The sequence below is a fragment of the Canis lupus genome, chromosome 34 (genome assembly GCF_011100685.1).
Source record: "Canis lupus familiaris isolate Mischka breed German Shepherd chromosome 34, alternate assembly UU_Cfam_GSD_1.0, whole genome shotgun sequence".
NCBI classification, from domain to species: Eukaryota; Metazoa; Chordata; class Mammalia; order Carnivora; family Canidae; genus Canis; species Canis lupus.
The window spans coordinates 17,222,810-17,242,576 of record NC_049255.1 but is presented as its reverse complement, the minus strand read 5'-3'; the positions used below and the strand labels follow the sequence as shown (position 1 = coordinate 17,242,576).

General features: G+C 51.7%; 1 protein-coding gene and 1 long non-coding RNA gene across 3 annotated transcripts; one reads left to right on the top strand and one right to left on the bottom strand.

Moving 5' to 3' along the window:
- Positions 1-901: 901 nt before the first annotated feature.
- DVL3 (dishevelled segment polarity protein 3) lies at positions 902-17,359 on the bottom strand. Of its 2 annotated transcripts, XM_038583521.1 has the most exons (16): positions 17,158-17,359; positions 11,705-11,774; positions 11,057-11,178; positions 10,824-10,933; positions 10,494-10,629; positions 10,215-10,308; positions 9,924-9,993; positions 9,120-9,259; positions 8,859-8,935; positions 8,676-8,743; positions 8,372-8,521; positions 7,473-7,604; positions 7,120-7,287; positions 3,913-4,128; positions 3,409-3,819; positions 902-2,545 (listed from the first exon to the last, which is right to left on the bottom strand). In XM_038583521.1, the coding sequence occupies exons 1-16, from the start codon at positions 17,316-17,318 to the stop codon at positions 2,514-2,516; spliced, it is 2,157 nt and encodes a 718-aa protein (XP_038439449.1). In that variant the 5' UTR covers positions 17,319-17,359; the 3' UTR covers positions 902-2,513. The 2 variants fall into 2 exon arrangements, with proteins under 2 accessions (XP_038439449.1, XP_038439450.1); XM_038583522.1 differs by lacking the exon at positions 902-2,545 and having other exon boundaries at positions 3,261-3,819.
- Positions 3,618-13,865, top strand: LOC111093832. Its single transcript, XR_005383797.1, has 3 exons — positions 3,618-7,959; positions 9,839-10,075; positions 11,657-13,865. It is a non-coding gene; the product is annotated as an uncharacterized LOC111093832 (long non-coding RNA).
- Positions 17,360-19,767: the final 2,408 nt, after the last annotated feature.

The following is a 19,767-nucleotide window of genomic DNA, read 5'->3' as shown; positions in this document are numbered from 1 at the left end:
AGAGCTTCGGAGGATTAATGCCATTTGTTGAAGCCCATCTGTTAAGCTTGAGATTGCTGTAGGCCTTTTCCGTCTCTGGAGTCCGAACACTGGCTGTGCTCACTTTACACACACACACACACGACTTGGCAGAAGTGTTTGCACTAAATTTACTGCTTTCTAACACCAGCTCTGATTTTCCCAAGACTTTTCATCAAATATTTGTTCCAGATGTGAGCCTCTTCCCAGGGATCAAGACCCAAGTAAAAGGGCAAAGATGGAGGAGGCAAATACTTGTAAGAAACTAGCCAAAGCTTTTCAAGAATGTCTGTTCTATCCCAACTACACATACCTATGTGACCCCTTGAGGCCAGGACCTGTGTGCCTTCTAGTGATGGCATATATGTTGCTTAAAAAACTGCTGGCAAGTTTAGCTGGACATGGAACTTGAAATCCCTTCTCTAATGAACAGAGTTAATCTTCACACCCAAGCTGAGAAGAAAAGACAGAGCAAACCCTCAGATATGAAAGCCCTGCTTGACTTTTACAGGACCCGAAGAAAATGTTAGCTCTTCTCTTTCTGTACGGAGAGCTTCCCTTATGCCTTCACTGGTGCTGAGCCCATCATGGGAGGAAGGGCAAAAAAGGGCAAACCTGGTTACAAACCCTACTGTCCCAGCATCCTCCTGCTAGAAGCCAGAATGTGGCAGGATGAAGATCTGGCCTTCCTCAAACAGTGGTCACCATGTGAATCCATTAAGTGACTGAATACAGGCATTTCTAAATCTTGAACCGGCACTCAGATCTTCACTGCTACCTTTCCAAAAGCTTTATCTTCAATCAATAATACCCTACCAATTTAGAATAAATAATAATAGTAGTAGTAGTAATAATAATAGCTACCATTTATTGAGCACCTATTCTACTCTGTGCCAGGCACTGTGCTAGGCACTTTTCGTACAAGTCTAATTTAAATCCTCACAACAACCCTGTGAGGTAGGTATTATTATCATCATTTTACATATGAGGGAATTGAGGCTCAGAGAGATTAAGTAACTCTCTTATCACGAAACCAAAAAGTAGTAGAGCTGGGATTCAAGCCCAGAACAACCTGACTCCAAATCCCGTGCTCCTATGAATTAGGGTAGAGGCGGGGGGAGAAGAAGGACCATATTCAAGAAAGACTGTTGAAGTGGAATGGATATGATATGCTGACTAGTAAGAGTTGGGGAAGAATTTAAGTCCATAAATGTTCCTAGCTGGTATGCCTATGTAGACTGTGCTAAAGATCATCAGAGTTGGAATTAAGGAGGAACACACTTGATGGGGGAAATGAGTTGAGTCCATATAGATATGTCCATGGTGACGTCCAGTGGATAACACAGATCTAAAATTTGGAGAGAAGTTGTGGCTGGAGATAGGCATTTTAGAATCACCAGTGTATCAGTGGCAATTGAGGACATCAGGATAGATGACACCATTTGGGTAGTAAACTTAGAGGAAAGAGAAGTGAACCAAAGATGGAACACTGGGAGCACCAACATAGAAGGCATGAGCAATAGTGGAGGAATTCTCAAGGGAGTTGAACAAGGCAGAATCAGAAAAGGAAAAGTATAGGAACCAGTCCTGTAGTGGTGGGAGAAAGCCATGGCCTTGGTTGGGAGCAAATCTAGAGCTCCTAGAACGTAAGCAAGACTGAGTCATGCCTCCAACACAGCCCTTGGTCACCAAATACCCCAGGAAGTACTTGTTAAATGAATAAATGCCAAAATATCTCTACCCTGGTTTGCCCCAGAGCCTGGAGCTTAAGACTGAATCCTACTCTTGACACCCCAGTCCTAAAAATATAGATGCCTCAGTCAGCCAGGAGAATTTATAGAAGAGGCTTAAAGAGAAAGTCATGATTTGCTTAAACTGGAGAATAAGGTAAAAAATAAAACCTAGCATTCAGGATTCCCAAAAGTCCCCCTACCCAACCTTTCTCTGGGGTATCATAGTGATTGTGAAATCACAGAAGGTTGTGTGGGGTAAGGGGCAGGGTGAGAACAACCTGTCAGTTGCTTGGGAAGTCCTTTGCAGAGCCTAACCTGAGATCCAGCTTATGAGCTTTATCCAGGTAGGAGGATGATGGGGACATGTGTGGGAGGCTTGAGGGCTATAAGGGAGGGGACAGGGAAGTCGGGACCAGCCCTACGACCTGGGAGAGAGGGTCCGGCCCTCTGGGTAGGGACCAGCCCTGAGGCTTAAGTGAACTTGCGTAGGCACATGTGTGTATGTGTGTGTGTGAGAGAAAGAGAGAAAGAGAGAGAGAGAGAGAGAGAGAGAGAGAGAGAGAGAGAGAGATGGGGCACTCTCGGGAAAGGGGAACAGAGTCTCTCATACATGGGTGAGAGTTTGGAGCCCTCCACAAAAGCCTAGTGACTCAACATGTTGAAGTGTAGGTGTGGGAGCTGAACATCCTTGGGAAGCCCTGAGGGGCTGCTGAAGCAGGGCTTCTGGTCTCCTCGGAGGCTGGGCCTCCCTTTGCTGGGGGCTCACAGAAAGTCAAACAGCCCGAAATTCTTGGCTGCTCCAGGCCCAGGAAAAATTGAGGGAAGAGAAAAGAAAGAAAAGAAATGTTTCAGGCCCAGAGGTGAGATGAGCCTGGTTAGTAGGGTTAGGGGTCTGATGGAACCAGCACATACAGCAGGCATGGGGGAGTATGGATATAGGGGTAGAACAGTTATGCTTCCTGGAAGCTGCTAGCAGCTCAGGCAACTTAGGAGGCCTTTCTGGGCTTCTAGTAAAGGCTAGCACAGGCTGGGATAGTGTGGATGGTTACTGGAAGTGACCACAGCTCTAGGATGCAGCACTGAAGCAGTGGCTGGGGTGGAGTAGGGTGGGTTGGGCAGTTAGAGGGGGGGTGGATGAAGCAAGTATTTTTTGTTGTCAGTAGTGCAGGGAAAAAGTTAAGAGATTGGCACACATGCTGGAGGCGATGCGGTTAATGAAGGGTGGATGTAGCTGGAAGGAAAGGTGCGAGGTTCCTGAGGGGAGAAACGTGGGGATAAAGGGGTGAACAGGCCCTCAGGGGGTCTGCGGGGGTCAATTCTTGAAGTGTATGTGGGGAATAAGGAGCAGCACCAGCAAGTCGGGTCCCAGTGACATGAAGGGTCCTGGGAGTCCTGCGCAGCGGTTAGTGGGTAGAGGGACAAGCTGGGTCCGGTGGCAGGTTAGGGGCCGCAGCGGCAATTGGTGGGTGCACCCCGCCCTCACTGCGCCCAGCGAGCAGTTAGCGCGCCTGAATTTAGTTCAATTTATTTCCCTTTCAGGTACCAGACAAAGTAAAAAAGATGGACGGATGGAGAGAGGGACGCAGCCGCCCAGGTGTAGGGGTGGGACGGAAGTAGGGGAGGGGTCCTGTTCACATCACATCCACAAAGAACTCACTGGGGTTTCCCATGGCCATGCGGAAGGACTGTCTGCTGGCGGTCAGTTCAGGGGGCACGGAGGCCAGGTCGCGGCCCGGTGGGGCTCCTGGGGGCCCCATGGCCGCGGGCGGTGGGGGCATCATCAGCATTGGGGGACCGTAGAGAGGGGGTACGCCAGGGGGGCCGTAGCTCGGGTGCGTGTGGTGGCTGCGCAGGCTGCTGGCCATTGAGTGGTGGCTGCGGTGGCTATGCTCGCTGGCGGCAGGACCCGAGCGCTCGCTGGGTGCCCTTTCCCGAGGCCCCCGCAGGCTGCTGCGGGTTGTGTGGTCCGACTCGCTGCCGCTGCCGCCCGACTTCGAGTCCCCCGCCTTCGGGTCCTTCTCCTTCCGCCGGTCACTGCCGCTACGGTTGGAGCCACTGCTCCGGCTGCCTATAGGCGACAGGCAGGCCCCCAGCGGGGCATGTTCAGAGCTTGCAGAAGCAGTTTGGGGCTGTGCACCACCCTCCACCCCCTCCACCTTACCTTCACTGTGCTGACTGCTGGCGCTGCCCCCACCATAGCTGTACCCCAGTTCTGGGAAGCCTGGGTGTGGGTTGTAGGGGTGTGGGGGTGGCGGGTACTGGTAAGGGAAGGCCATGGGCCACGGCGCAGCCCCAGGGTGTGGCAAAGGGGCCAGAGTGTCCTGGTCAGAGGCTCCGCTGGAACCGTCGTGATCATGGAGGGACAAGTTGGCCATGTCTGTGGAGGGGAGGGGAGGCCCAGATGAGTTGGGTCTGTGCCCTGCCCCCACACCCCTAGGTCAGGAGAGAGAGGTCCCCAGTCTAGGTCGGTACATTTACTATGACACCTAACAGCAGTGGAAGTTTATTCCCTAAATGAGAGGAGGCAGAGGTCAGAGATCTCTCACTTCTTCAGACCCACCCTGTGCCACCCACCGGAGATGGTGGAGAGGGAGACTGCAGACACAACACCAAGAAACACCTTCCTCAGGAAGGCCCTGAGTCCCCACCCCACTTCAGATGCTCCAGGCAGAATCCTGACACCCCACTCCCAGTCCCAGGGAGGCCCCCTTCCAAGTATTTGACAGTTTCCTCTCCTTCCTCAGTAAACTAGATGGGCAATGTTCTCTTCTGTTCACTTAAGGGAATATGAGAAACTGAAATAGCAGACAGGTATTGCAAACCTGCAAGTCATTGGGCATAATACAAAGCGCTTCAACTCATGCAAATGTTACCACCATCCTATGAAGAGGGAATTAGTCACATTTTTTCCAGGTGAGGAAAGTGAAGTCCAGAGAGGTTAAATGACCCACCTGAGGTCAATCCAAATTGTAGCCAGAGCAGAAGCTAGGAGTTGCTTACTTTCGTCTTACCTTTCCAGGTGAGTCATTAGTAAGAAGTAGGGAGCAGTTTGGGGAAATTTAGGTGAAATTTTGCCCTCACCCTTCACCTAGGGCTAAAAAAAAAAAATACCCATTATAGGCCAAAACAAACAGGCCTTTCAGAGCCTCCCCATACAAAAGAAAGCCCTTGGCTCAGATCGATTTTCTGGTGCTGCTGTGGAAGGTGGAAAGGGATCCGAAAGAGAACAACTTAGGTGCCTCCTCTGTGTCCTCCACTCCATTCCCAGCCAGGCCTCATTCTTGACAGCACTCATCTCAGGGTATTAACATTACTTGTTTCATGTCTCTTGCTCCCACAGTAAACTGTGCAGTCCTTAAAGGCAAGGCTGCCCCGACCAATATTGGAATTACCTAAAAGGGGATACAAGGGGCCACCAAAGAGATTACCTGGCTGGGACACCCCTTGCTCACACCTCATCATACCAGGTCCCAGAGCTCTGAGAGAGCTAGAGTTGCCCTCCAGGCCAGGTGCTGGATACAGATGGAGCCCTTCGTTCCAAGTCCTTAAATAAGCCAGCCCAACCTTCCAGAGGAGAAGAGGTCAGGAGAGGTGGTCTGTGGAATCTACCGGCCAAGCCATCAACATGTTAAGGCCTGCAGCTAGCAGGGTGTAGTGGTGGTGAGAAGCAGGGGCCTGCCCTGGCTCATGCCCCAAGAGCTGGTGACTATTTCAGCCTCCAGGCTATTGTCCTGAAGGGAGTGACTGTGGGTTCCTGGGGATTCCAGATCTCCAGCTCTTTCCTTTGAGCCTGCCACATTCCCAGCTGAGGAGACCCTGGCCAGTGAGAAGCAAAAGACCTGTCAGCATATCTCTAACCTGGGCTTCTGGGGGCCTTGGCCATGGGTAGAAGACCCAAGAGGCTCCAGGGATAGAACAACATCTCTTAAGCAAAAATCACAGCTGTCTTGAGAAGCTATAGGGATCCTCGGAGGTTCAGGGCCAGGGCTGACTTATTCTAATGATGATAATAATAACCACACAGGATAGAGTAAGAAGCCATTAATTATAAGATGCACCCCAATTTCAGAGATACTGAAATGTGAAAGAAATGTTCATCTTAGAATCAATTAAGTTTATGAATAATGGAGAACATTTTAGAGCACTTACTGTGGGCCGAACATGGTGCTCAAAGCATTATACAAGGTCTTAACCTCTAAACAGCTCTGAGAGTTTCTAGTATTACCTCCAACTTACAGATCAAGAAATTAAGGGAATGAGAGGCTGTCACTTACTCATGTTCACAGTGAGAGCAAAGCTAGGATTTGAACTCAGACCTGTCCAACTTCAAAACCCTATGCACCTATCACCCTCCATCATGAACTTATGCCCTGCAGCAATAGCCTTTCTAGTCTTAGATCCTAATCTGAAGCATTTTAAAAGTTAGTTTTTGGACTTTAGCCAGTAAGCACCACTGGACTAACCAAAGACTCCCTGAGGTAGAGGCGGCTGCTGGGAGTGGGCCTCTGCTCCCAGCCCTGAGCAATGTTGTTCTGTTTTGAGGACTCCCCTTCCTTCCCAAGGGCTATCTACATGCTCAGGAAAAGAGGGGGTTCCCTGCACACCTTTACTCCTTAAAAGCCCTCATTAGCTTTGCACTCTCTCGAGATCAAGCCCAAACTGCTCGATGCAGCTTGCAGAGTCCCTCTATAAGATGGCCCTGACAGTTTCTCCAGTTTCATCCCAAGGCCTGGCCCACCCTCAAGGGTCTGAGAAGGCTGGGGACCTGGGGCCTCAGGCCAGCCCCAGGTCTGGCCTTGGTGGAACCTGCTTGGTGCTGGGAGGGTGATCAGGGGCCAACCATAGGACCTTTGTTTGACTCTGCTAGGACAATGCTTCGGCAACACCACACACCTACACAGCTCCAGATGGTAGTAAGTAAAAGGGCTCTAGAGCCAGAAAGACCTGGACCCAAGGCCTAACTCCTCTGCATCTGGCTGTGAGAATGGGTGGACTATTGAACTTCTCGAAGTCTCAGTTTCCTCAGCTGAAATAGGGATAGTGATCCATCTCCCTGAAGGTGAGGAGGCGGGGGTTGTGAGTACTGAGTGAGAGCAACATGACGCTTAGAAATAACCTGCATGGTGCCAAAAACAGAGGAGGCACTTTGAAAATGCCCACCCCAAGATGGGGACACAGAGCAGGTGAAAAGGCCCAACTGGGCTCTGCTTCTACTAGAGAAGGAAGCCTGGGTCAGCGCTCAAGCTGGGCCCCCAGCTTGGCTGCCCACTCCTGCTTCCCATGGGTGTCTGGGGGTCTGCTGCCACATCCCTGGGCACCTCCCCACTCCCAGCCAGGAGACGAGCAAGGAGGTCAGGGAGGCACATACTGCCACAGAGGTCACCGAAGATGTAGTAGCACTGCTCAGAGAAGGTGATCTTGTTGACAGTGTGGCGGATGAAGCCGGCTTTTAGCAGGTTGCTGGCATACTTGCGGGCCTCTCGCCGGTCAGTGAAGCCTTCCACGTTGTGGTATAGCCAGTCCACCACATCCGAGCCTAGGGGCAAGGCCGCCACTTGAATGGGAGGCCCACCTGACTTGGGCTCATCTGACCTCACAGAAGCCACAAGGCTGGGGCTGGTTCCAGCTCAAAGAAGTGGACCAAGGGAGATCTTCAGCCCCCAGCCTGCCCTTCCCAACACTCCCCACCCTGCCCTTCATCCCACCATGGGGCCCTCTCACCGATGAAAGCATTGGGGATGGTAATCTTGAGCCACATGCGGTCACGGACCTCCAGCCCAGATTCAGGGGAGGCCATGGCTTTTACAATGGCAGCCATGTCACTGTGGATGGACAGGTGGAAGTCATCTAGGCCTGGGGGTGGGAGGCAGAATGGTGAGGCAGAAAGGAGCTACAGAGTTAGGTAGAGAAGAGTCTGCATTGCAGTTCTACCACCCAAAAATCATGGACCAATGTTGAACGCACATTACTGACTTCTAGGACACTTAGTTTCCTCTTTTGTAAAAATAGGGACTTTAATATTTATTTTGCAAGGATTTTTTTTTTTTTTTAAGTAGGCTCTATGCCCAATGTGGAGCCTGACACAGGGCTTGAATTCACAACCCTGAGATCAAGACCTGAGCTGAGGTCAAGAGTCCAATGCTTAACCAACTGAGCCACCTAGGCACCCCATATTTTGCAAGGATATTTGAAGAGAGAACTAAATAATGTAAGTGAAGGTGCTTAGCATACTGTATAATATGAGTGCTATAGTAAAAATGGCAGTTTTTTTACTGAGTGCTTACTTTATGCCACATACTAGAATTGAAGCTTCATTTATATCCTCTCATTAAACCTCCATCCGTCGCCTCAGAACCTGGTAGAGTGCATATCATTGGTCCCATTTTACTAGAGGAAACTGAGGCTTGCTGGGTGTTCAGTACAGGTTCAGAGGCAAACACTGTTTAGTGAGGGTCGGGTGTCCACTGAGGGAAGAAGCTGCAGTGTGAGGTAGCTGGAATGAATTCAGCCTCCTCTCCAGCCCGCTATGACTTTTAAGCAAGAGTCTCCATGTGGGCTTTAATCAGTCCCTCCCACCGGACCGCATCTGCTGGGCCTAGGGGGCAGGGTTGGGCACTCACGCTCTGTGTCAGGGATGGAGCTGGTGATGGAAGAGCTGGTGGAGGTGATGGTGCTCAGGGAGGGGCTCATGCCATAGGCAGGGAAGGTGCCGGTCATGGCTGCAGTGTGGGAGACCCAGGCTGCAGGGTCAATGGGCCGGATGGGCTCACCTGCAGGGAGGATGAGAGGTCAGGGGCTGTCCACCCTGCCCACTGCCAGGCCCAATAGGGTAGGTATGAGGGTTCAGGCAACACAGAAGGAAGGAGAGACAGGGTTCACATGTGCCAAGCACCAGCTTTAGGGCCAAGTCCCCCAACCACTTACTCCTGGGCAGTGTGAAGCAACCACGTGGACTTGGGTCCCAGCACTTGGCTACAGTCAGGGTGATGGGCCTGAAAGCAAGGGTGTCCCTAGTAAGGGCAGGGTACGCGGAATCTAGACCAATCCCCTGGCATGATGGCCAGAAATTCCTGCCCTCTCCTTCCCAATGTCCCATGCCATCCATACCCCGGTTTGTGCACAATCTCCCGCAGCACCCGGACTGCGTCGTCATTACTCATGTTCTCAAAGTTGATCTCATTTACCTGGGTGAGAGGACCAGAAGTGGGATAAGCAGCTGGGTTGGGGAGGTGAGTAGGGAGGCTGACCTTAGTGGATCAAGAGGTCTTCCCCCTACCAAGAAGTGGGCTCTAAATGAGCAGGGTGCAGGGGACAGGGATTATCTCCCTACTCCCCATCCACACCACCATTCCAGGTGGGCAACGGTACCTGCAACAGCATATCTCCTGGCTCAATGCGTCCATCTGCAGCCACAGCCCCACCCTTCATGATAGAGCCGATATAGATGCCTCCGTCACCACGCTCGTTGCTTTGGCCCACGATAGAGATGCCCAGAAAGTTGTACTTTTCTACAGAGAGTGATACAACCTTAAGAGGGAAACAAAGTTCCTACCCAGATTCTGAACCCCTTATTAGAAAAGGGTGGAAAGGGATTGGGATGAACATTCACTGAACCTGAATCAGGCCCTGTGTTCAGCATGGTCAAGCATACTTCCATTTAGTCCTTGCTAGCTCTGCTGCAGGGATTCTTAGTCCCATTTTACAAAGCAGGCAACCGAGGTTCGGAGAACTTCGATAACTTTTCTAAGCCATTAAGTGGCAGAGCCAGGATTCAAACTCAGACTTAAATTCCAAGGTTGGGGCTCTTTTCACTACATCGAGCTATCTCCTAAAGACAGTACCTAAGGCAGAAATCAGAGAACAACAAGCAATGCTGAAAAACGGAAAGGGGATAGGAATCAGAAATTACTTCCTCCAGGAAGCCTTCCCTGCTGTCATCCTCTGCTTCCACACCTCTCTGTGCTTGTCTCTGCCATAGCCCTGATCTTGGGATATGGAAATGACCAGTTTATTTACTAGTTTATGTTCATGAGAGAGCGCTCCTCAGGGGCAGGAAACATTAACCTTTTTTTTTTTTTTTTTTTTAGGAAACATTATCTTGTGTTTCGCTGAGCTCCTGCCTGGTGTCTGGCATACAGCAGGAGCTCAAGAGTATTATTTCACCAGACTCACCCATGTTGAGAGTGACTGTGATGATGTTGAGTGACATGGTAGAGTCCGTGATGCTGCTGAAGGATGAGGACTGGAATAGACAGAGGCCCCATCTGTCGCAGTGACCGCTGGGGTGGCAAGAACTCACTGCTCCCAACTAGCTCCTCCTCGAGGTGAGCCCTCAGCGCTCCCTCCCCTCTAAGGCTCAAACGCTGGCCCGATAGGAGGGGATCTAAGGAAGCACAACACCCTGGGTCTGCCTGGACAGGGCTCAGTGTACCCCCACCCATCCTTGGCATCTCAGGCCCGTACCCGCTCAATCCGTGAAACCTTCTGCTTCCTCCGCCGCCGCTTATGTCTTCTCATCAGGCGTGAGGCGCTGCTCTGTTCTGTGGAGCTGCTGAACCTGGAGGGCCCACAGTCGTTCCCCACCAGGCTGGCCCAGCCCTGCCCCATAAGAGGCACTGCGGGGCCCAAGTCCCCCATGCAAAACCCACTGCCCTCCCAGGGTACCACCATCCTGGGAGGTGAGGGGGTCAGGACTGTTCAGGGGTCACCTGCCCCAAAGTACCAATGAACCCAAAGCCCCACCTGCTGGTGGAGTCATCCTCATCCGAATCAAAGAAGCTGGTGGTCTCTAACTCGCTGCTCATAAGGGTGGATGAGCTATCATAACCCCCTGGTTCTCGCCGCCGTTCCCCCTTTGCAGTTCCATTTAGCCGGGTTGCTGTGGGAATAGAGGCAGCTGGGTTCGCAGTGCTGACACAGGAGGGAAGGGAGGACAGAGGGCTGGGCTAAGGGCTGTGCTGCGGGCAGGCACATCCAGAGCTCAGGAAAGGGCAGAGAAGTGGGTAGCTGAATGGAAGCAGTGAGGAAGGTGTAGGGGTGGGGAGGGGAGACATCTGTTTAGGGAAGACGCACTGTGCTCTGGGCCGTCCCTCCTGCGTGGCCGCTCACGCTGGGCAGATACCAAGGAGTCCGTCTCTGTGTCATTGTCCAGGTTCTCCTGGCTGCCTCCACCAGCATGAGGGCTACAGGGAAGAGAAGACTTGGTGGGAGAGGGGGCAGGCTGGGGGCTCCCTCCTCCCCCAGCCCTTGGCTGAGCAGATGCAGCCCTCTCCCATGGGCCCGCTCCACTCTCAGGTCACACTCACTGGAATGATGGGGGCCGGGAGTCCCCAATGCCTCCTGTGCGCTCCATGGGCGGTGGCAGGTCTGATGGGTTGTCAGCACAGAAGGGGGCTGCCTCTGGGTGTGAGCCCTCAGCAGACACCAACTGATGGGGATAGAATGGGTGGGTAGTGTGGTACAGGGGCACCAGGGAAAAAGCAGATAGTTGGCTTCTGGCCGGGCATGCAGCCTTGGGGAGAATGAAGCAGGGGGCATGGAGGAGAAGAGATAGGACTGTGAAAGGTCAGCTGTGATGAGGAACGGACTCACTGCTGGTAGACGGTGAGGATGGGGGGCATGAGCTATTGTAGCGGGATGGGGACAGAGAATAAGGGTCAGTGGTCCAAGGGAGAAGTTGGCTGGAAGCTCAGGCAAAGTGCCTCAAAGGGCAAAGGAGACATTTGTGTCTCCAATGAGTGTTTCTCACCCCTTCCTTCCCCACATTCCACCCCCACCCCTCACCTTTCACTAAGGCTACAGAATCCGGGGTGAGAAACAGTTCAGGTAGAAAACTCAGGGGAAATTCAGATACTGAAGGATAAACCCACCAGCTACAATCTTAGTAATGCTTTTCCTCTGTCTAGCCCACCACAGGAACGCAAGAAGAGAGAGGGCTAAGGAGGGCTCCTTACCCAGGACACCACCCGGCCATTGAAGCAGGGCAGCTTGGCATTGTCGTCAGAAATCTCCTCCTTCACCACTCTGCAGGGAAAGGGTGGGGGTGTCAGAATGAGCTTTCTGGGGTAGAAATGGAAGTGTCATCACAATCCTAACTCAGGGGCTCCTTTCTCCACCCTAAACTGGGAATCATGCCACTAACCTAAGCCTATTCAAGTGGGAGCAGAAGTGGGGAACACTTAGGGACAGCTCTTTAGCACCACCAGGAAGACAACAGCCCTGTCCAGGCCATGTGTCATCCTAGGGTGTCCTCTCAGTCATCAGGTGATTGCAAATTACACCTGACAAAGTGTTATCTGCCCTGAGAGTGGCTACTCCCTAGAACCTGAGAGTGCTTAGCCCAGCCCAACATAGCTCTTCTGGGCTGGACTTATTCTTTCCCTCTGACCCTAAACAAGGAAAAAGCACACCCTTATTTCTGTCTTTCCCTTCTTGGGAATCTTGACATTCTTTTGGGAGGTGTGGATGATGAGTTTAGGAAAGAGAAAGGGGAAAGGTATTTACTGAACATCCTCCACTGCCATTATGATAATAGTACAAACTGCTCTCATTTACTGAGCATGTATCATGGGCCAAGCACTAAGCTACTTGCATCACTTCTTTTTATACTCACAGCATTGCTAAGATAGATACAGTAACTAAGGCTTAGTAGGTTCAGAGATTCACTTACAGTCACACCACTAATAAGAACTGGAATTTGAATCCTGGTCAGTGTGATTCTTCAGCCTTTATTCTTACCTATTATACCATCTTATCTTCCTGTAGTAAGAATGTGTAATATTCACATCACCTTCATTGTATGGACAAGATCCTCATTTTATGAATAAAGAAATGGAGAAACATTCAGTAGACATGGGAGAAACTTGTCCCAGGTCACAAAGCTGGAAGATGTCAGAGATGGAATTCAACGCCAAGCTTTCCTGACTCCAAAACCCATGGTCTTTTCATAGTATTTCACATTTTTCCCCATACAGTGACAGGTGATGTGGATCTGTGTGTGTGGCGCGGGTGTGGGGAGACAGTGATGTGGGATATGGAGGGGGTGGATGTGTACACAGGCATGTAGTTTGGCTAAAGGGATGCATCAAGGCAAGAAGTCAGACCATGATTACAGTTTGGGGCCAGGGAAAGGAACGGAAAAGTTTGATGGCTGCAGACTGTGTCAAATAACCCAGGAGTACAGAGAGGGAAAGATGTGATCGGGGACAAGACAAGATCGGGGACACATGCCTGGTTGTGAGCAGAGAGAAGATAGCAAGGAAGGAAGCTGGGAAGCCTAGTCCTGTTCTTGGAGCAGCTTCTGCCCAGAGCCGGGAACGTGCTTGGCTCTTTGTGATGCTCACATTCTTGGACTCACCGCCAAGTCTGAAGACGGAGCCTGCCCTTCTCCCTCCCACCCAGCTCTGGTTCCTCCACCATTTCCAACCCCACAAAGACCCTGGGAAAGCAGCTCTAATTATCCTGGTCAAGCCATAATGGCAGAAAGCCTAGGGATAGAATGTGCTAAAAAGAAGGGACACAGAGGTAGCTCAGAGTCACCAGCCAGTCTTGGCTACAGGGTACCCGAAGCTTGCACCCCATTATGGGAACTGGGGCTCAAAAGAAAATGGGGTATGTGGGTCACAGGGCAGATGATCTGCTCTGGAGAGGGTCTCCCTGTGGTGGGAAACTGCTGCTGAGTCCCCCCCACCCCCTTCCCCAGCAGGCCCCATCACACAGCTCCATGCTACAGATGTTTCCTCTCTTTCTAGGGGTCACCAACAGGTCACCAAGGCTCTGCTGACTCATACGGATCAGCTGATCTTCAGCAACAGCCTTGGGGGACCTCAGACAGTCCTCCCCTCCCACCATGGAGATGAATGCCTCAGGGGCTCAGCGTTGCACAGCATTAACACACACACACTCTCTCTCTCTCTCTCTCTCTCTCCCTCACACACACACATACACACACACACACACACACACACAGGCCCCAAGCAGAGTTGAACAAATCTGGGTTTTAATTCTGCCACTTATTAGCCCTCCTATCTTAGAGAAGTTTCTTAACTTTTCAAGCCTTTGTCTTGTCCTGGTAACTGGGATTTGTGAATGCCTGGCATGATCTAGGCTTACAATAAAAGCTTGTTATTAACCGTGTCAATATTTAGCAAGTTCCACACTCTCTTTCCAACTAGGTGTAAGCTCCTAAGGGCAGGGACCAAACAAATCTGCGTATCACTCATCATCATTCATTCAATTAAAAAGCCTTTACTAAGAACCCAGCAGGCTTTAAATCCTGCGCTTGCCATTGTATAAACCTCAAGAAGCATCAGACCAGGAGTCTAAAAAAAAAAAACAAAAAGACCAGGAGTCTACCTTGTCCTTAGAGGTTATGGCCCAATGGATAGTTCATACAACTATATGGTAAGTAGGAAGTGGTCAGAACCTGAGAGCAGCAGATGTGTTCACTGGACAGACAGCTGTTGAGTATTACTTAGGTGTCAGGTCCTGGCTAGGAGCTTGGTATGTGTAAGGATAAAGAGGATAAAGTCCTATAACTTTAAAAGCTAAACGCAGAGGATGGGAAATTGTGGACCTGGGGAAGACAAGGGAAGAGCAGTGTGCTCTGGGTAGAAGGCCCAGAGGCTGGGCAGTATGTGATGTGGAGCAGGGAGCAGCATAGTTGGTAGCCCAACTTCCCAAGATGCTCCTGCCCACGGCTCAAGGTCACTCTAGCATCCATCCACCAACTCCCTCAGTGCTGAAAATGTTTATTTTTCCTCCATTTCCCAAGTCATTTAAGAGGGTCCTTTCTGCTTTAGCTTGACAAGTACTTCTGGAGACCAGATGGGAGATGGGGAGTCCTCACGCCCTACAAACCAGAACTTCATAGGGTGAGCCTGGAGAGCAGGCTCTGACCTACTGTCCCATCTGTCAGCAGGGGTCGATGGCCTCTGCCCGACCCTGGTCTCATGGGGCTAGGATAAGTGGCAGCCCTATCACCTTTACAGTTTGCCAAGGCTCAGCATCTCCCTCAGAGAGCATGTATCTGTTCAGTGGTGATAATAATAACACCTACCATTGTGTGATTAAGGTCATAGACTTTGGAGCCAATTTCTTATGCAGAATCAAGCTCTGCCACTTACTTAGCTGTATGGCCTTGAGTTAATTAAGTTTTCTCTGTGCTCTAGTTTCTTCAACTATAAATCGGAGATATGACTGCTTATTTCATAGGGCTGTTAAGATGATTGAAGGAGTAAAGATTTGAAAAGCATTTAGACCAGTGCATGCACACTGAAGCACCATAGAAAGAGTCTGTTAAATAAATAAATGAAATATATATACTTCTCAGTCACGAGTTTTCTGTGACAAGACAGCCCTACCAGCCCTCTCCTGCTCAATAATCCTTCTGTGGATAAAAACAAAATCTCCTCCTTTAGCTTTGTTCTCAACCCTGTTAAAACAGTCTACTATAATATTTTGCAAAAGATGACTCAAGTACCACTAATGTATGAAAGATTGCTTCAAGTGCACCTGAATGTTTAATTCAGTAGTTAAGTATTTATTTTTAACATATTTGAGAAATACAAATAGAAAATCAAACCTTGATTTCATATTACTGATTGGGTCAAGCTAAGAAAGAATGAGTGAACTGATAGTAGATTTAAAGAACAATAAGTCAACAGTAAGCAGATGTAATGGGGTTTCTCCTATAACTGCAGTTAGGCCTGGCTTGACAGCAGCCTGGGGGTAGTGGGAGGCAGCCCAGAGAGGTATAGGTTTAGGAGGTGGGGGCTAAACCCAGTGGGTTCAGAGGTGAGATAAGGGTGGAGACACAGGCCTGTCCTAGTCCCTCAAAGGCATCTGGTCCCAGGGTGGCTCCAGCACACTCTAGCTGATTGCCCTTATCCCATACCCTGAGGCTGCATCTTGTTCTTTTCCAAATCTATTTTTCTCTTACCAGGCCAAGGCATCTGTCCCCTCACTCTCACCCCTTGCAGATCGATCCCTCTTCAGAATCTTCCAATCAGGGGTGTCCGTCTCTGGACTGAAGCCAGACAACCATTACAACACCAGGAATACCCCACCCCAGGGTAGGAAGAACAACAGAAGAATGGTCAAAAGCTGCATAGCCCTTCCCACTGTACAAAGCACTCTCACACAGAATCTCATGGGCTCATCAAACCCTGAGTTCCGTGGGGAAAGGTGACAGCAAAACATGCTAGGTAGAAGAGAGAAGGTGCTTGCTTTCTAGGGCCAAGAGGGCAGGGGTCCTGGAAGAGAAGCCAGACTCATCAACACAGGGAAGGAGAATGTCTCCCCTCACTCAGCTCTGAGGCCTCAGCTCCAGGGAGCAGTGCAGGCCTCAGACTGGGGTTGGAGAGACAGCCTTTAGGCCTGGAGGGCTGGGGAAAGCCTTCCCCACAGGCCTCCAGGCCCAGTGCCCAGTTAGTGTGGGACAGGCAAGTCTGGGGGCCTCCCCCTCCCCCAGTCCCCTGGGAGTTGTGGGGGGGGGGGGGCGAGGGGATGGGCCAGACTCCCCCTCCCAGGCCAGCTGCTACAGAACCTTCCGGCTCCAACATTCCATCCCCTCTTAAAGGGGAAGTGGCTGCTTCCAAACTCCGCCTGTCCAAAGCCCTGCAGCTGGGTGGAGAAGACCCCACCAGGGAGAAGATGAAGAACACCAAGAGACTCTTCCTGGCCCTCCCATCCAGGCTCTGAGGCCCTTTCCAAGGTCTCCCCCTTGGCCACCATCTGGAGGGGAAATCAGCACCTAGGCCAGGGGGGACTTCTCAGGGGTCAGGCACTCCAATTCCCTGACAACATCCTGAACACCCCACAAGGAAGGGGAGACAGCTAAATAAACATTAGGTCTGCTGGCTTAGCTTGCAACCTGGCCCCTGAAAACCCCTTCACCAACTCACCCTCCCCCCAGTTCAAAGTCCCACTGCATAGCCCCTGTATGCACTACTCCAAATATGGCTGAGTGGTGGAGCTGAAAAGATGGAGAGGGCAAAGGCCGAGTGCCAAACACCCCAATTCTATGCTAAAAAGGTGGCTCCCTTGGCAGGCGGACGGCTGGGGACTCGGCTCTGGAATCGGGTGGGGGTGTGTGTGTCTAAGTGGGCCGCTGGTCTCTGAGGAGGTGAAGGGGGCTTGGAACTCTGGTTGCTCTTGGGGAGCTGGACGTCCTCCTAAAATGGGGGGGGGGCTAGGTCCCCCCCCAAGGTAAAAGGAGAGTCCCTAAAGGGGCTGGCACTCCAGCCTCTGAAAAAGCCAGGCGGCCCCCCAAATGGCCAGGTCGCCGCCTGGAATCCAGAGTAGGGCCAGAAGCCAGTGCAGCAAGGGGAGCCCAAGCTGGCCCCGCGGGCCCCGAGAAGCCGGAAGGGCCGGGGTCCCCCGGAGGTGAGGCGGGGGCCATCCTCACCCGAAATCGTCGTCCATAGACTTGAAGAAGAACTTATAGCTGGGTCGCTGCAGAACGCCCTTAAAGTCAGCCAAGGTGACGCGCTCGGCGGGCAGGGGCAGCTTCACCAGGTACGGCGTCTCCTGCCCGTCCAGGTGGTAGATGATCTTGGTCTCGCCCATGGCTCCGGCCTCGGGGCCCGCGGCCCGCGCGCGGCCTGCTCCGGCGGCCTGGCCGGGCCGGGCCGGGCCGGGCCGGGCCTCTGGCGGCGGCGGCGGCGGCGGCGGCGGCGGCGGCGGCGGCGGCGGCGGCGCTCGGCGGGCCCAGCGGCTCAGCCTCGCTCGGCGGCCGGCCGCGGCGCCAGCTCCCTTGTTCTCCGGCCGCTCCCGGGTCCCAGCGCCGCCTGCCGCCGCCGCGGCCGCCGCTTCCGCTCCCCACTCGCCCCGCTCCGCTGGCGACGGCGACTCTTCCGGCGGCCGCGGCCCTCCCGGCTCTGCGCCGCGGCTCGGCCCGCTCCCCTCCCCCGCCCCCGCCCCCGCCCCCGGGCGGCCCCGCCCCGGCGCGAGCCCCGCCCCGCCCCCGGCCGCCGCCGAGCCGCGCTGGCCTCTCGGCAGATGGCCGGGGCCTCGCCGGGCCCCGCGGACGCCCCGCCCACCCGCCGGGCGCAGAGCTCGGCCGCCGCGCTGCGGCCCCCTGCCCGCGGGGAGCCTGGTGGCGGGCGCCCGGGCCCCCGGACCGCGGAGGGCGGCTCTCACCAGGAGGGCCGCCCTCTCGGACTCCTCAGGGCCTCGGCTCCGGACCCGAGGCGGAAGCGCTGTGCCCCAGCAGCCCGGGGTCACTTTGGTGGTGGTGGTGGTGGGGGGTGGCTCTGACCAGGTGTGGATGGGGGAAAGTGACCTTCACATGGTCCTTTTAGGGTCTGTTGGAAAACATAGCTGCTGTCACTGAGTCTTCCAAATTAAGTTCCTTGAGAATAGAACAGAATCAAGTTCTGATTCCCTCTAGCCTCACTGCAATTTCTAGGTGCAGAGCAGTCAGTGGCTTCATAAATGGACTGAGGCTAAATGAGCACAAGAATGAAAATGAGTGCATGACTGGGACGGTAAGTCTCAAACCAGAATTAGGTATAATCTATCCCTGATAGATCTCCTCACCTCTTAGCTATCTATCTGATATATCTATCTATTTACTTATTTAGATTTTATTTATTCATGACAGACACACAGAGAGGCACAGACACAGGCAGGGGGAGAAGCAGGCTCCGCACTGGGAGCCTGATGCAGGCAGGACTCTATCCCAGGACCCAGGATTCCTACGTGAGCGGAAGGCAGATGCTCAACCCCTGAGCCACCCAGGCATCCCACCTCTTAGCTTTTAATTCATTTAATAAGTGAGTGCCCACTAAGGTGCAAGGCATGCTGCAGGGGATAAAGTGAAGACAAGACAGATAAGGCTGACCTCAGTCTGGACTTTCACTCATCTGAAAGGAGACACACAAGCTTGAAATAAATAACTTCAGAGTGACAAACGCTATGAAAAAGATAAAATGGAGTGATGTGGTAGTAAAAAGGAGAAGAGAACCATGGGTGATTAGAGAAAGCCTCTTCCATTTGAGCGAAGGCATAAAATGGAAAAAGAGGAGCACCTGGGTGGCTAGGTCCCTTAACCAATCTACCTTTCAAGTCACGATCATGATCTCAGGGTCCTAGGATGGAGCCTCAAGCCCGTAGGGCTCCCTGGTCAGCCGGGAGTCTACTTCTCTCTCTGAAATAAGTAAAATCTTAAAAAAAAAAAAAAAAAAAAAGGAAAAAAGCAGCTAGAAGAAGATCTGGTGTGGGGGAAAAAGCATTCCAGGCAGAGGGCACAGCCAAGTATAAAGGCTCAAGGCAAGAATGAACTCTCAATCTGAAGAACAAGAAGGCCATTGTGACTATAGTGATAGTGGTAGAATGAGGCTGGAGAGGTAGGCTGGGACCAGACCACATAGGTCCTTTAAGGCCACAGGAACAAGTGTGGGCTCCTCCTCCTCCATTTTATACACTGTTGCCACATTAGCATTTTCAAAGTAAGTACCTCTTCCAGACTCTCCTGCTCAGAAACATCTCCACACTCCCCAGTGCTTTCCAAATATTTTTAGAACAATATTCAAAACTCTCCATAACCTAAACTACCTACCTCTACAGCTATTTTTTCATTATATCCTGGCTAAATTTTTTACTTCAGCAAATCAACCTATTTGCTAGCCTCTGCACATACCTTGTGTATTTTCATTTCATACCCTTCTCTTTACTTTTTTAATTAAATATATGTGCATATTAATAAAGTTCTTAACAGCAGTTCTCTGTTCCATTTTCCATACCATGCCAGTATATACATATTTTTAAGCCTCATACTATTTGTTGATTTATGCATTCTGGACATTGCATATTTATTTCCAAATTTGATTGATGGATTTATCTTTCTTCCACCTCCCCCTAACCTTTTAAAATAGTAAAATGATACTTTTGGTTAAGCGAATATAGTTTTTAGTATTGACATTTTGCCTATGAGTAAATGCTTCCTTTTTACAACTTTTTGTTTCTCCTGGCATTAATCATTGCTTTACTTCTGCTTTTTCTTTTTTTAAAAATT